This window comes from Podarcis erhardii (assembly GCF_964252035.2).
Source record: "Podarcis erhardii genome assembly, chromosome: 16".
NCBI classification, from domain to species: Eukaryota; Metazoa; Chordata; class Lepidosauria; order Squamata; family Lacertidae; genus Podarcis; species Podarcis erhardii.
This window is the reverse complement of record NC_138514.1, coordinates 36,465,523-36,478,866: the sequence shown is the minus strand read 5'-3', so window position 1 is coordinate 36,478,866 and position 13,344 is coordinate 36,465,523. Positions and strand designations below refer to the sequence as shown.

The 13,344-nt window shown below is 41.1% G+C and overlaps 1 protein-coding gene across 1 annotated transcript in view; it reads left to right on the top strand.

Annotated features, from left to right (window-relative positions):
- The window catches only part of CPD (carboxypeptidase D), a gene marked incomplete at its 5' end in the record, with an annotated part of 31,672 nt that overhangs the window by 1,051 nt on the left and 17,277 nt on the right, over positions 1-13,344 (top strand). Inside the window, 4 exons of the mRNA XM_081844064.1 lie at positions 4,075-4,322; positions 10,182-10,324; positions 11,994-12,163; positions 12,958-13,322. Of these exons, the coding sequence (XP_081700190.1) occupies positions 4,075-4,322; positions 10,182-10,324; positions 11,994-12,163; positions 12,958-13,322 (926 nt within the window). The remainder of the gene's footprint in view (positions 1-4,074; positions 4,323-10,181; positions 10,325-11,993; positions 12,164-12,957; positions 13,323-13,344) is intronic.

The following is a 13,344-nucleotide window of genomic DNA, read 5'->3' as shown; positions in this document are numbered from 1 at the left end:
TCACTTATTAATGACTTCTAATTTTTAATGCGAAAATTAAAACATGGGGCTTCTTTGTTTTGGGGTGGGACCTCTGCCATGGGCATAGCCAGGATTTATGTTAGGGGTGCAGTTGCCCTCCCCCTTGGCTATGCCCATGGCTTCTCTTACCTAGGTGCTTCAGTCTTTTGCTGGGCTGGGGTGGAGCCTTATAGTATGTTGACTGGTGATTTGGGATGGGTTCTTATTTAGTTTGCAGAACCAAGTGTCTCTTGGTGGGTGTGCTTTGCATGGGGACAGGGTCTCCATGCTGTATGGGTGGGGCTTTTGGGGGGCAGGTGTAACCTGGAATCTTAGAATTGTAGAGTTGGAAGGGACCACAAGGGCCATCTAGTCCAATTTCCTGCAAAGCAGGATTTTTTTTTGCCCAACATAGTACGCTTACCCACAAGCTTGTGATTAAGAGTCTCGTCCTCTACTGACTGAACTATCCTTCTGGCCCTTATTGGTTGGCAGGGCTCATTTGTGGTGGGAGGGCGTCAGCTTTATGTGGTTGGGTGCAGCTTCTTTCTCTGGAGGTGGGATCTCATAGTCATAGCATAGTAGAGTTGGAAGGGACCCTTAGGGTCATCCGGTCCAACCCCCTGCATTGCAGGAATCTCAGCTGATTTAACTGATAAAGTTCTGTAGAATGTGTTACCGGTGTGTGAAAACAATCAATATCCAAGGATCCCCAGGCAGATGATGGAGATGTCAGGCTTCTTCACTTGGTTGCGAGTAGTCAAAAGCCCGGTGAAAAATGTGCCTGGCTCCTGGCGAATTTCAAATGCTGTGACAGATGGCCATCCAAAAACTGTTTAAAACCTCCAAGGAAGAAGAGTCCACCACCTCTCATGGGAGCCTGTTTGTACAGCTCTTATGGTCAGAAAGTTATTTCTGATATTTAGTCGTAAACTCCTTTCTTGTAACTTGAATCCATTGGTTTGGATCCAAGCCTCCAGAACAGGGGAAAACAAGCTTGCTCCATCTTCCAAGTGACAACCCTTTAGATATTTGTAGATGTCTTTCATATTTCCTCTCAGTCTCCTCTTTACCAGACTAAACATGCCCAATTCCCTCAACAGTTCCTCATAAGGCTTGGTTTCCACCCTTGATCATCTTGGTTGCCCTCCTTTGCACATATTTCAGCTCGTCAATATCCTTGAATTGTGGTGCCCACCTCCAGGTGGGCCTGGGACCAAAACAAGACAGAATACAGCGGGATTATTACTTCCCTTGATCTGGACATGAGACTTCTGTTGATGCAGCCTAGAATAGCCTGAGTTCTTTCTACTTCTGCATCACACTGTTGACTCATGTTCAGCTTGTGGTTTCCTAACACCCCTAGATCCTTTTCACATGTACTACTGGCAATTCAGGCGGCTGCTGTGTTATATTTCCGCTGCTGGTTCTTCCTGCCTAAGTGTAGAATCTTACATGATGCTTGGCAGGCCAGGCTTTTCCTTGGGGGCCAGGTCTAATAGTGCTGAGCCAGTTGAGCTTTCATTGGTTGGCAGAGCTTCTTGGCTTAGGTGGTGGGATCCCTACTGGGTGTTTCAGCCAGGGCTGGGCCGCCTCATATGCTGTCTATGTTATTTGGGGGTGCAGTGGAAGGTTTTAAGAGGTCCATGGGTGGCAGTTGTTCTGTACTGGGTTGGGGACGCTGGATAATTGGATGTCTTGGCTTGTCCCTTTTTGAAGCCCAGGAGCTAGCTTGTTTTCTCATGTGGGGATGGAAGTATTTTCTACATTTTTGGCTGGAAACCAAAAATCAGGAGGCAAAGCCTCAACTAGATACTAGGGATGAAAACGTTTATTGAAAATTGCAATTGTGTTTTGGTTTATTGCCACACTATTGCTGTTTTTCATGCAGAAGAGTAAATGTAGAAGAGGGAGAAAATGTCATGACCCAAAGAAGGTGACATGCAAAAATGTGTTGGGCAACTGTAATTTTCCTCTCTTCATTCCTGGCATCCTCTTGAGGCTCAGGTGCTGTGTTGGTTATTTTCCAGTTCCCTTGGTGCTATCTGCTCTTAATCCCCTTCCCTGTGTCACAAAGTGGATTAAAGAAATAAAAACATATAAAAATAAAAAATAAAATAAAAATAGAAGTGACAGAAACACCAGCAGTTAAACACATTTCCATCACCTGGTACTTAAAAACTGAGGTGAGAGACCTTAACTAAGCCAGATGGGACTCCTGGGAAGTAAGTTCCTTCGTGCTGTCACGGAGATAGCCTGGTCCTGTTCTGTGTCACCACCCTTAACAACTCTTATGAAGGGGAAACAGACAACAAGGTTTCAGTAAATGATTCTCAGTATAGGTGGTCTTCTGTGGGTGAAGCCAGTTTCCAGGTGGCCTTCATTGTTGTAGAAAACTGAGTAGGAGATCTGGAGTGTGTAGTTAGAGAAGCCACGGAGAGAGGATTTTACCCTTGAAGAAGTATCTGTGGTTATGATGGGACTTTAAAACAATTTTTGATTCTGAAGGTCCAAGGGATTGCACATTTTTGATACTGTCGTATCTTGGTTCTCGAATGTAATCCATTCCGGAAGTCTGTTCGACTTCTGAAAATGTTTGAAAACCAAGGCGCAGCTTCCAATTGGCTGCAGGAGCTTCCTGCACTCAAGTGGAAGCTGCGTCAGATATTCGGCTTCCAAAAAAAGTTTGAAAACCAGAACACTTACTTCCGGGTTTTCGGTGTTTGGGAGCCAAAACATACAAGTACCAAGGCGTTTGAGAACCAAGATACAACTGTACTGTGAATGGTTAGGATTTCTGGGCTGGTTGGGGGGTAGTTATGGTTGGAGAAGATGCTGTTTGTATGGCTTGTCCCCTTTGCACAGGAAGGTATTGGCTACTGAGAGGAGAACTGGGTTTGCTTGTGGCAAAAACATGGTAAGAAGCAGTGTTGCCTTTGGTCACTGCAAAATGCTATTCTTCCAAATTTGAAATTTATTATCATGCAGTGGTCTTGATGTTCTGTTGATGTTTTTCTGCCTGAATGAAAACAAGAGCCCAATAAGGATTTGCGAATGTGCTTGTTGCCGTTCTAATGTACAAAATCTGTCTTCTTATGTTGGGTGTCTCAAGATCTTCCATGTGACAATGCACATTCAAATCTACATTCTCTCAGCTCTGTCTGTTTAAAATTACCTCAAATTAAAATAACAGAAGCCGCTAAAGCTGACTAAACAAGGCAGTCCTTTGTGGTTGCCCTTCTGCCTTGTTATAGGGCTTAAAATGATTACAATTGCAATACTATGTCACTGGTACAAAACTGAATAAACATCAAGCTTTATGCATGCTTTAGTTTAACAATTTATGAGTTGTTTTTCTTGAATAGAATGCAGTGCTCTGGTTGGTGCTCAGTAGTTTGTTAAAATGGGGCTTTTCTGATCTTGGCGGGTTTAAAAAAATCCAAATGCGTAATATCAAGTGCTTTTGGAAGGAACCCTAAGTTCCTTTATCAGCTGAGAAAAAAGCTTAAAGAGTACAGTCACTTGTGACAGGGCTAAGGAAATCTTTGCTGTTTCCTAGGCACTTCCATTTCCTAACTAGTTTGCAAACTTAATTCCCATCAGTCTGAATCTCAATTGGTGTTGACAAGCTTATAGGAATAGTCACCCTAAAATTTCTATGCTTGTAGGTTCTGCTGCTTGTAACTTATTTTTATGACCTGGCTTCTTGTGTTTAGCACCCAGTTTGTTTGCCAACTTAATTGCTGATAATGGTCTGAATTGGCTTTCACCTCTAATACTAGTTCCTTCATTGTGAACTGGCTTTTAAAATACGGGGGTTGGTGTGGTCCCCCCTTCTAAACGCAGCACTCTGTAAACTGCATCATACTTACTCAGGAATCTTCTTCTCTTGTTGACAAGTTGTTTTGCAGTTTCTAAAAAGAGCCACCGTGTTTCCTCCAAATGTTGATTGTGCTGCTTCATTAAAGAAATTTAGTGTGATGGGATAAAACATGCCACATTAATCTAATTGCATCTTTACCCTGCAGTTATCTTTTCTGGTTCTGATGACTGTTGCGCTTCTGTTGAAAACAGGTTTGTGCTTTCCGGGAACCTGCACGGGGGATCTGTTGTTGCAAGCTATCCATTTGATGACTCCGCTGTGCACAAGACCTCTGGGGTGTACAGCAAATCTGCCGATGATGAGGTATTCAGGTATTTGGCAAAAGCTTATGCATCAAACCATCCAATAATGAAAACCGGCACCCCAAACTGCCCTGGGGAGGAAGAAGAAACTTTCCAAGATGGCATCACCAATGGTGCTCAGTGGTACGACGTGGAAGGTAGGCTGCTCAAGTGAACTACTTTACTAGTGTCTTCCAAAAGAGTAGGCATGTTGCTCTTTATTGTCACTTTACTGCTGCTGGAATCCTGCAGGCAGCATCAAGGTGATGACATGATTGGTGCTGTTTATTGATTCTATGTGTTTGCATTTCATATGTCATTCAACAAAAGCTATGTAAAGAAAATGCCTGGCTCAGTTGTTGTCAAACATTTTTTTTAAGATATAAGCTAGCTTTTATAGCCTGCTTTGGCACATTGCAGCTAGCTAGCTAGCTAGCTGTCTGTTGGTGTTGCCTAATTTTGTTTTAACAGGAGAAACTTTCTCCCAGATTTACAAAGCACTTATGGAGCACTACTGTGTGCCATCCTTTTACTGTTGAATGTGGCCTGTAAGACGTAGGTTGATGGGTATAGATACTCCATTGGACTTGAGGCTGCTTTGCTTGAGCATGTGGCCTTTGAGCTGTCTTTGGTACTAGTGTTGCTTATCTGCATTCAGAGTACTGAATTTGTCTGTAGCTGTCATGCAGAGCCCTCCGAAATATGCTGACTTGAAAGTAAGCATTGCTGAATTCATTTGAACTTCACGACTAACTGGTGCCTAACCTTGCTTGTTTTCCTGTTCGGTCCCACATTCTCTTTCCCATTTTTTTTTGTATTTTGCCTATTATGTTGTAAGGCCTCAGGCAAGGATTGTGTTTTCCTTAATCTCTGTAAAGCTGTAATTTGAAAAAAAATGAGGCACTTGAAAAATAAAGTTCCCAAGAAAGTTTGCCTATAATTGCAACACATGGTGCAATTGGAGAGAACCCAAGGGCCAGTCTTCCAAAACTTACAGTTCCTAGGTTGCATAAAATAATTTCATTTTTGGGAATTTAACTGTGATAGAAAAAAAATTATAGGGTCTTCCTGTGGGAGTGACTGCCAGTATGGTATGTTAGCCTTTATTATCACACCTGATGGTGAGCTGCTGAGCTTTACTGGTGGCTGAGCATAGGATTTACATGACTTTGAAATGGTATTTAACCTCAACAGAAGTAATTTGGGTATGTCACCCAGGTTATAACACAGCTCAAAAAGTAGCATCAGTTGCATTAGAAAGGTTTTTATGTTAGTATTTCCATACAGATTTACAGTGCCAAAGCTATGCGTGTTTACTTAGATTTTTTTGACATGCTAATCAAATTTGAAAAGCATATTGCACCGTTTCTTTTTCATTGCCTGCTTTAGACCCACATTTTTTCTGCTATTTTTTTCTTACCTAAAACCATTTACAAAATACTTGCAATAATTGCTTGTAGATAATCTCATTTCTCCTTATTTAAAGTATTTTTGCCCCACTCTTTAATTGAAAACGTTCCCTGAGTGGTTGCAAAGATCAGTAATAAACTAGTACTTGTTCTCAGGCTTACAGTCTAAAATACGTAACACAAAAGGAATTAGGAGGGAGGAGAGAAAAGGAAACACAGACAGACACTAGTTTTTAGTGTTCTTACAATGGCCAGCTGGAATGGAAGCAGTTCAAAGAGAGGAAAGCCAAAAGTTATTGGTCTCTCAGTTGAGCCTAAGAGGTGGCCCTCCCTCCGTTCTCTCACTTACTGTAGCCTGATAGAAGTTGACTTTTAAAGTGAAGCCAGAGCTCTTTATACTTGTCCTTCCCCTGACATTTTTTTTGGCTTGTCAAAATTATTTGGTCAACTAATCACTACAATATTTGCTCAGCAACAACAAAGATACTTCAAACATTATCAGATTTTATGCCAAACTACCTTAATTTTAGAATTGCAATTGCGGTTAACATTAAAAATGAAAATTATGTGTATTGTGAATTATTCATGTCTATAGAAACCCTGCCCAGCATTTAACTAATTTTGTTTTTATAATCAACATAAGTATCAGATGTGTTGATGGATAAACATCTCTCTTTTGTCCTAGTAGCATTAAACTTTTTAGAAATACTCGACCAGTCATGTGAACACATCTTAGTTTGGCTGGCCACATGCCTAACTAACTGTTCAAATAAAGGTTCTCCTTCATGCTGTTTACCAGTAGTTGCCAGCTCTTTTCCTGCTTCCTTTCCACTACAGACACACCCAAATTGTGGTGGAAGCTCTGGGTTTACTAAATCAACAGCGTATCACAAGCAGACAGAATGAGTGAATGCTTGTGAAGCTGTAAACTTGTCATTTAATTTTGAACCAGGATATCCTGAAGGGACTAAGTTAATTCACTCTTCACAGTGGCAAGTTCTGCTCAAAAGTTCAGGGTTGCATCCAAATAAATTTTACTCAGAAACTCATTGAAATTAATGGATGATAAGCTAGTCATGCTCCTTAATTTAAATGGGTCTGCTCTATGTACGACTAACGTATGACCACCCCCACCATTCAACCTGGACACTGAGGTCCAGCGCCAAGGGCCTTCTGGCAGTTCCCACACTGTGAGAAACAAAGTTACAGGGAACCAGGCAGAGGGCCTTCTCAGTAGTGGCGCCCGCCCTGTGGAACGCCTTCCCATCTGATGTCAGACAGATAAAGAACTATACAACTGTTCTTCTCCTCCTCTTCTTCTTTGGCAATCACTTGTAGCCAAGTAAGATAGTCTTCCATAAACACGGTTTTAACAATGAGTCCGTAAGTGACTGTAGAGGCCAGTTCCTGATCCACACGTCCTTCCACAGTGGGGACATTGGTTTCCAGGCGGGAGCTTATCATGGTGTGGATTTGCCAAGCGTGCCTTCCTCCTAGCACGTTTCTCCCTTGCGTCCTGAGGTTGAATGTCTTCAAAGCCCATGACACCTTTGGCAAAGGCTGTTCTCCAACTGGAGCACTCGCAGGCCAGTGTTTCCCAGTTGTCAGTGTTTATACTACATTTTTTTAGATTTGCCTTGAGACAGTCTTTAAGCTTCTTTTGTTGACCACCAGCATTACGCTTTCCATCTTTAAGTTCGGAATAGAGTAGTTGCTTTGTGATTATTAACGGTGGATAGAACCCTCTGTTAGGTAGAATATAGGTTCACCAACAGTAGCATCCCCTGTGTGAGCTCCTGCAGGAAGGCAGTTTGATTCCCAAGTTTGTGAGGGCTTCCTTTTTGCCAAGCATAAGCTGCATAACTTTCTAACGACCAGGAAAATGTTCTCAGTTTTGTTGTTTGCACTCTGGCCATGATCTTCCATGTTTTCTGGCTGATGAGCGATAAGGTTTGCTCTCATCTCCTATCCCTGACCGCTTTAGTTTGGTTGGTTTGCCTGGTGCTGCCATTTCACTTGCACATTCATCTCTTTATTGCCTGCTTGAACTGAAGATTATTATGTCTTTTTTTTAGTGGCTATCTCAAGGGCCACGTATTCTGACTAGCTTTTAAAGATTTGGTGAATCAGGTTCACTTGGTTGCTAATGTCAGGTGGTTAGTGGCCTGTGGAAATGCCATAGAAATATATTCCCTTGCAGTATCTAACCACTACCGGTAGTTAAAAAGTTTTTATTCATTTCCTAAACATGCATAGAATCATATTGTTAGTGTGATTTCAGTGGTGTTAGAACACTTTCACTGTGTGGAAAACAGGAAACTAAGCAATGCCTTTTGGTAAGAGGTCACCACCATGAATGTGATGTAATGGGAATTCGTAGTCTGAAGATAAGCAACAACTAGTGTAGATTTTCGGAAGGGGAAGAGGTTCACACTAAGGCCACTTCCTTCTTAATTCCCTTCAGATATTTTTTCTGCCTTAAAAACTTGGTACTGTATAACCCACTCATTTTAAGTGTGCAACTGCTGAAATAGAGTTGCCAGGAGGAGCTAAAGGCTATCTAGGGAAATGGCCATTAACCATCCAGTTTAGTTAATCTCTTACGCACCATCCACACCACATTTTCTCAGATTTGTCACTTACTAAATGAATTGCACACTAACCCAAATGTTGTAACTCTTCTGAGCAGAATCTTTCTGTTACTTGGCACTTTCAAAGGTGCAGAGTTACATGAGCTTGGATGGGCAAGGCTTTTTTCCTTCGGTCATATTTCACTAACCTTGTTAACATTCTTTTGTGTCTACCTCCCCTCCCAACCCACAAAAAAACAGAACAAAACAAAACAATTTTGTCTACTGAAGAGTTGCCTTTGGTCTTGATCTGTTGCAATCAACCTCGTGCTGCAGTTTCTGGTAATGTGAAGAGCCAGCCAGCTCAGTGTTGTGGTTGGTGAGTCAGTCTAGGACAGGGAAGCCCTGGGTTCGGCCCTGTATACCTGAAGGCTAAGATCCAGCTCTGAGGGCCTTCTGGCAGTTCCCTGATTGTGAGAAGTTAGGTTACAGGGAACCAGGCAGAGGGCCTTCTCAGTAGTTGGCGCCCACCCTGTGAAACGTCCTCCTGTCAATGTCATTGAAACAAACAACTATCTGACTTTTAGAAGACATCTGAAGGCAGCCCTGTGTAGGGAAGTTTATGGTATTTGATATAATTTGTTGGAAGCTGCCCAGAATGACTAGAGCAACCCAGTAAGATGGGTGGCATAGAAATAATAATAATAATAATAATAATAATAATAATAATAATAATAATAATTTTTTCAAATCCCTACTTTACCATAAAGCTTACTGTAGACCTTCTCTCTTAGCCTAGCCTATATCACAGGGTTATTGTAAGGATAAGAATTTATTCCTCCAAGGGAATAAAGCTTGTAGCTTGCTTTCCATAAAGTGCTGCCTTCCAAAGAGATGCCTTGCTTGTATAACATGAGTATCTTGAAGAGCATTATACTGTGTAACAAATAACAGGAAGCCTTTGTCACTGTGGTACTGAAACCCATATAAGTTTACATAGGCATTTAAAGAATGATATGCTGATCTGGCCAGTGTCCCTTGGGACTTCTAATCCTGTTTATCACCAAGTGCTGAACTGCTGGAGGTTAAGAACACAGAGGATCCTGTCTGATAAAATTGCTCTGAAAAGAAGTAAAAATGCCTTTATTTTATTTATGTATTAATTAAATTTGTATAGTGCCCTTCATCCAAAGACCACAGGGCAATTTACAGCATAATAATACAAAATGAGAACACAGAATACATAACCAAACCAATAACAGTCCCCCTCCAACCAACACATTTAAAAGGCCATAGACTGTTTAATCAGCCAAAGGCCTGATTATAGAAGAAGCAATTTTGTCTGGTGCCTAAAGATGTATAATGAAGGCACCAGGCAAGTCTACCAGGGGAGGGCATTCCACAAATGGGGAACCACCCTAGAAAAGGCCTGTTCTCGTATTGCCACCCTCTGGACCTCTCATGGAGGGTTGGTTGAAGGGATAGACTGTGGTGGTGGTGGTGATGCTGGCCAGGTACTTGCAAGAAGTGAAGGAAGCATGGCTTCTGCTTTAATCAAATTCTTAGCTTTTTCTGACAATGTGGCTAGAGATGGCAAATAAGAGAAGCTGCTGGATCCTCAGTTCTGTTTGCCTGTAAAGGGTTGGGGTATTTACCTATTAAATGTGTTACCTTCTATGTTCCATTCCAGAGCCAAAGCCACAGCACCTGCGTTTTGCTTTTGGCCTAATTTTCTCCCCCACTTCAGTTAAAGACACTGAGTTTTTCTAGTCTAGTAAGATAACTGATAATACACTATTTGGACACCACCTTTTGCATGATGGTTCCTGAGTTCAATGAGTTGGTTTTCAGCTGTGTTTGGATACAATTGGATGCCATTTTGAATCAAAGTGGCAGACTGATTTCAAAACTGCACTGGTTTCCCCCCTTAGAATACATAAGCATTGGAAAGTAAAAGGCTGCTAGTTTAAAATAATACTGCTGATGGCAGAAGTCTCTTGAGTGATAGTACTTTAATACTTCCCTTTAAATTCCTTAGGTGGCATGCAGGATTATAACTACTTGTGGGCCAATTGCTTTGAAGTCACCTTTGAGCTTTCCTGCTGTAAATACCCACCAGCTTCGCAGCTTGAGAAGGAATGGGAGAATAACCGGGAATCTCTTCTCACCTTCATTGAAAAAGTAAGACATTGTTTTGTCCCTTTTGCAGGCTGTTTGAATGTCAAATACTTCCATCTGTCACATGGATATGTACTTGTGTTGAAAGGTGATGACCCAATTCACAGGCATTGGGGTTTCATTTCCTGTAAGTGAAAGCAGAAAGCTCACAAAATGTAATATGACTGATACCTACATTTTCCGGAAACAACTGAATACATGTTTGTCCTGATGGGGTTTTTTTCTCAGTTGGATGAGTAGGTCTCTGCCATGGGTGTAATATTCTTTATTTTATTTTATTTTATTTTATTTTATTTTATTTTATTTTATTTTATTTTATTTTATTTTATTTTATTTTATTTTATTTTATTTTATTTTATTTTATTTTATTTTATTTTATTTTATTTTATTTTATTTTATTTTATTTTATTTTATTATTGGTTGGTTTCATTTAAATATATCTGCTGGGGTTTTTTTGTTTTTGTTTTGGCTATTTTTATTAAACTCACCCTTGAGACACTTCTGTGGAAAGTGATTAAAAAAATTAATAACAAATGAAACAAGCAGATACTAGTTGTTGTCTCCAATTAATTTCTACTAAGAGGAGACCCACTGAAGTTATTAAACTTAAGCTAGTCATAGCCATTAATTTCAATGGGTCTGCTCCAAACAGGACCAACATTGAATACAACCCATATTTATGACCAAGCAACAGGAAATATCTCTGATGTATGTTTTATTTTGTTTCTAATCATTTTCTATCACCCTAAACAAGAGGTGTGTCCATTAAGCTAATGTCACCTATATATTAGCCTTGATGTCATTTAGCATGAATCCCCTTTCTTCCTGGCACCCTGCCCTCTTTTTGCCCTCAGAATTGTGGCATTGGTTCAGTATAAACCTTCCTGTAGGTGGTTGTTGCTGTAGATGTGGTTTGAAAGGCTTCTTCTGTGTGCGGTGTGGTGTTTTCAAGACAGAGAGAGCATTCTAGTCAAACAGCATCCATTTTGAGACAGGCCTCTAAGCAAAAGCAATTGCAACTAAAAAAAAAAGCAAAAAAAAAAAAAAGCACACCTTTCCCCTAAAGTGGCGACTGGGTGTCTCCAACTGCAGTTGCCTTTTGCAAGCCTGATAAAAAGAGCACAGGTCATCTTTTGCTGCTGTTTTACAGAATTATGTCACAGGACTGAATGACTCTCTCTGTTCTATTATAGTGGAAGAGTAAGGGGGACAAATGCAGCCTCTTTTTTCCCTACAGATAAAGGAATGGGAAATGCAAGCATAGTTACACTAATCTGCAGCTGCATCTCACATTTCAGACAGATCTAAACGCTGATAGCCGATACTCTTTTTTGTCTTGTCTACTTAATATTCTGTAACTCAGATAATAAAAAAGTGATTCAGAAAAGCATAAATGAACTTTCAAGTAACACACAAATATGCCAGGCTCTAATTCTGTTTGTGCATTGGAGGTGCAGTTTTTATATCTTGGTGGAAAAGGCTGTATTATGTGTGTCATTGTTTGCCTATGAGTTTAATAGCACTATGTACCTTTCATAGTGAACTCTAAGCATGAAATGAGAAGTTTTATAGAGTAAAAAAAAAGCAACAACCATGGTGATGAGTCAAAGAATCATATTGCTCTTCAATGATGTGCCTGTCTTTTGATCTATTTCATGTTTAATCTGTGCAGGTTCACATTGGAATCAAAGGGTTTGTGAGGGATTTGGTGACTGGGGCTGGCTTGGAAAATGCAACTATTGCTGTGGCTGGGATTGATCACAACATCACAACTGACTGGTTTGGTGACTATCACAGACTGCTGGTGCCTGGGACCTACAACATCACAGCTGCTGTCATGGGGTAAAGTCTCTGATGCTGGCAAAGACACTGTGCTGCTGTCTTTTGCACTTGGCAAGGCTGCTCCTAGTTGGAAGCTCCTTCCCTGAAACAGTAGAAGCCATTCTTGCTGCCTTGTCTCATATCACCCTGAACCGTTTGCTCATATTGCTTTATGCAAACAGAAGCAAGAGGCAGGCCAAGGGCAAGGGCAAGGAAGGGCTCCTTGAGTTCCCATGAGAATTAAGCACCCTTCCTATCCATAACTGTGCTTTGCTAAATTCTTTGTAGATAAGGTGGAAAGACTTGTATGGTGACAAGCTGTTTTGCCTCAGCAAACAGAATTGGGTTTTGACATGGGGAGCGTGGGATTAGATGCAGAAATTAAGTAGGTGGCCTTGTGATCTTTCAGCTTCAGTTTTCCGTCTGTGAAATGGGAATAATAATGAAGATGAAGTGGACTTTATATTAAAAACCTGTTTTACCAAGTATTGAATGACAACAATTCTGTTCATATTTACCCAAGAGTTAGTTCCACTGTATCCCGTGGGACTCTCTTCATAGCAGTTGTATGTAGATACAGCCTGAATGTTGTAATATATCTTCCTCCAGGTGCCAATGGCCTTGATTTCTGAACTGAAAGGTTTTTCCTGGGTGGGGGTCCTCAGGATTGTTTTCAGGAAGTTTCTAATCTTCGTGCTGTCTGATCATAATCAGAGCTTTAGTTAGCCCTTATTTCATATCTTCCTAGGTGAGGCCAAGCAGATTGAATTTGAAGCTGAAGGAAAGTTCTTGTATCCATTTCTCTTTTTTTGCAGCTACCTGCCAGTCACCAAAGTGAATGTAGAAGTCAAGGAAGGGAATGCAACTGTTGTGGACTTCTCCTTGCAACCTTCAATAGCAGTGCCGGCCTCTCACCCAACCCAGGATGTGCCACTAGCCACCACAGAGTCTGTTACCAACACCACCAACACCACTGATGCAAATAGAACAACTTCCTTCCACCAAGCGATCCAACCAGAGGAATTCCGCCATCATCATTTCCCTGACATGGAGATCTTCCTGAGGAAATATGCCACCGAGTACCCAAATATTGCTCGCCTCTACTCAGTTGGCAAGTCGGTGAAGCAGCTGGAATTGTATGTCATGGAAATATCTGACAACCCAGGCATCCACGAAGCAGGTAGTTAATTTAGCCTATGGCT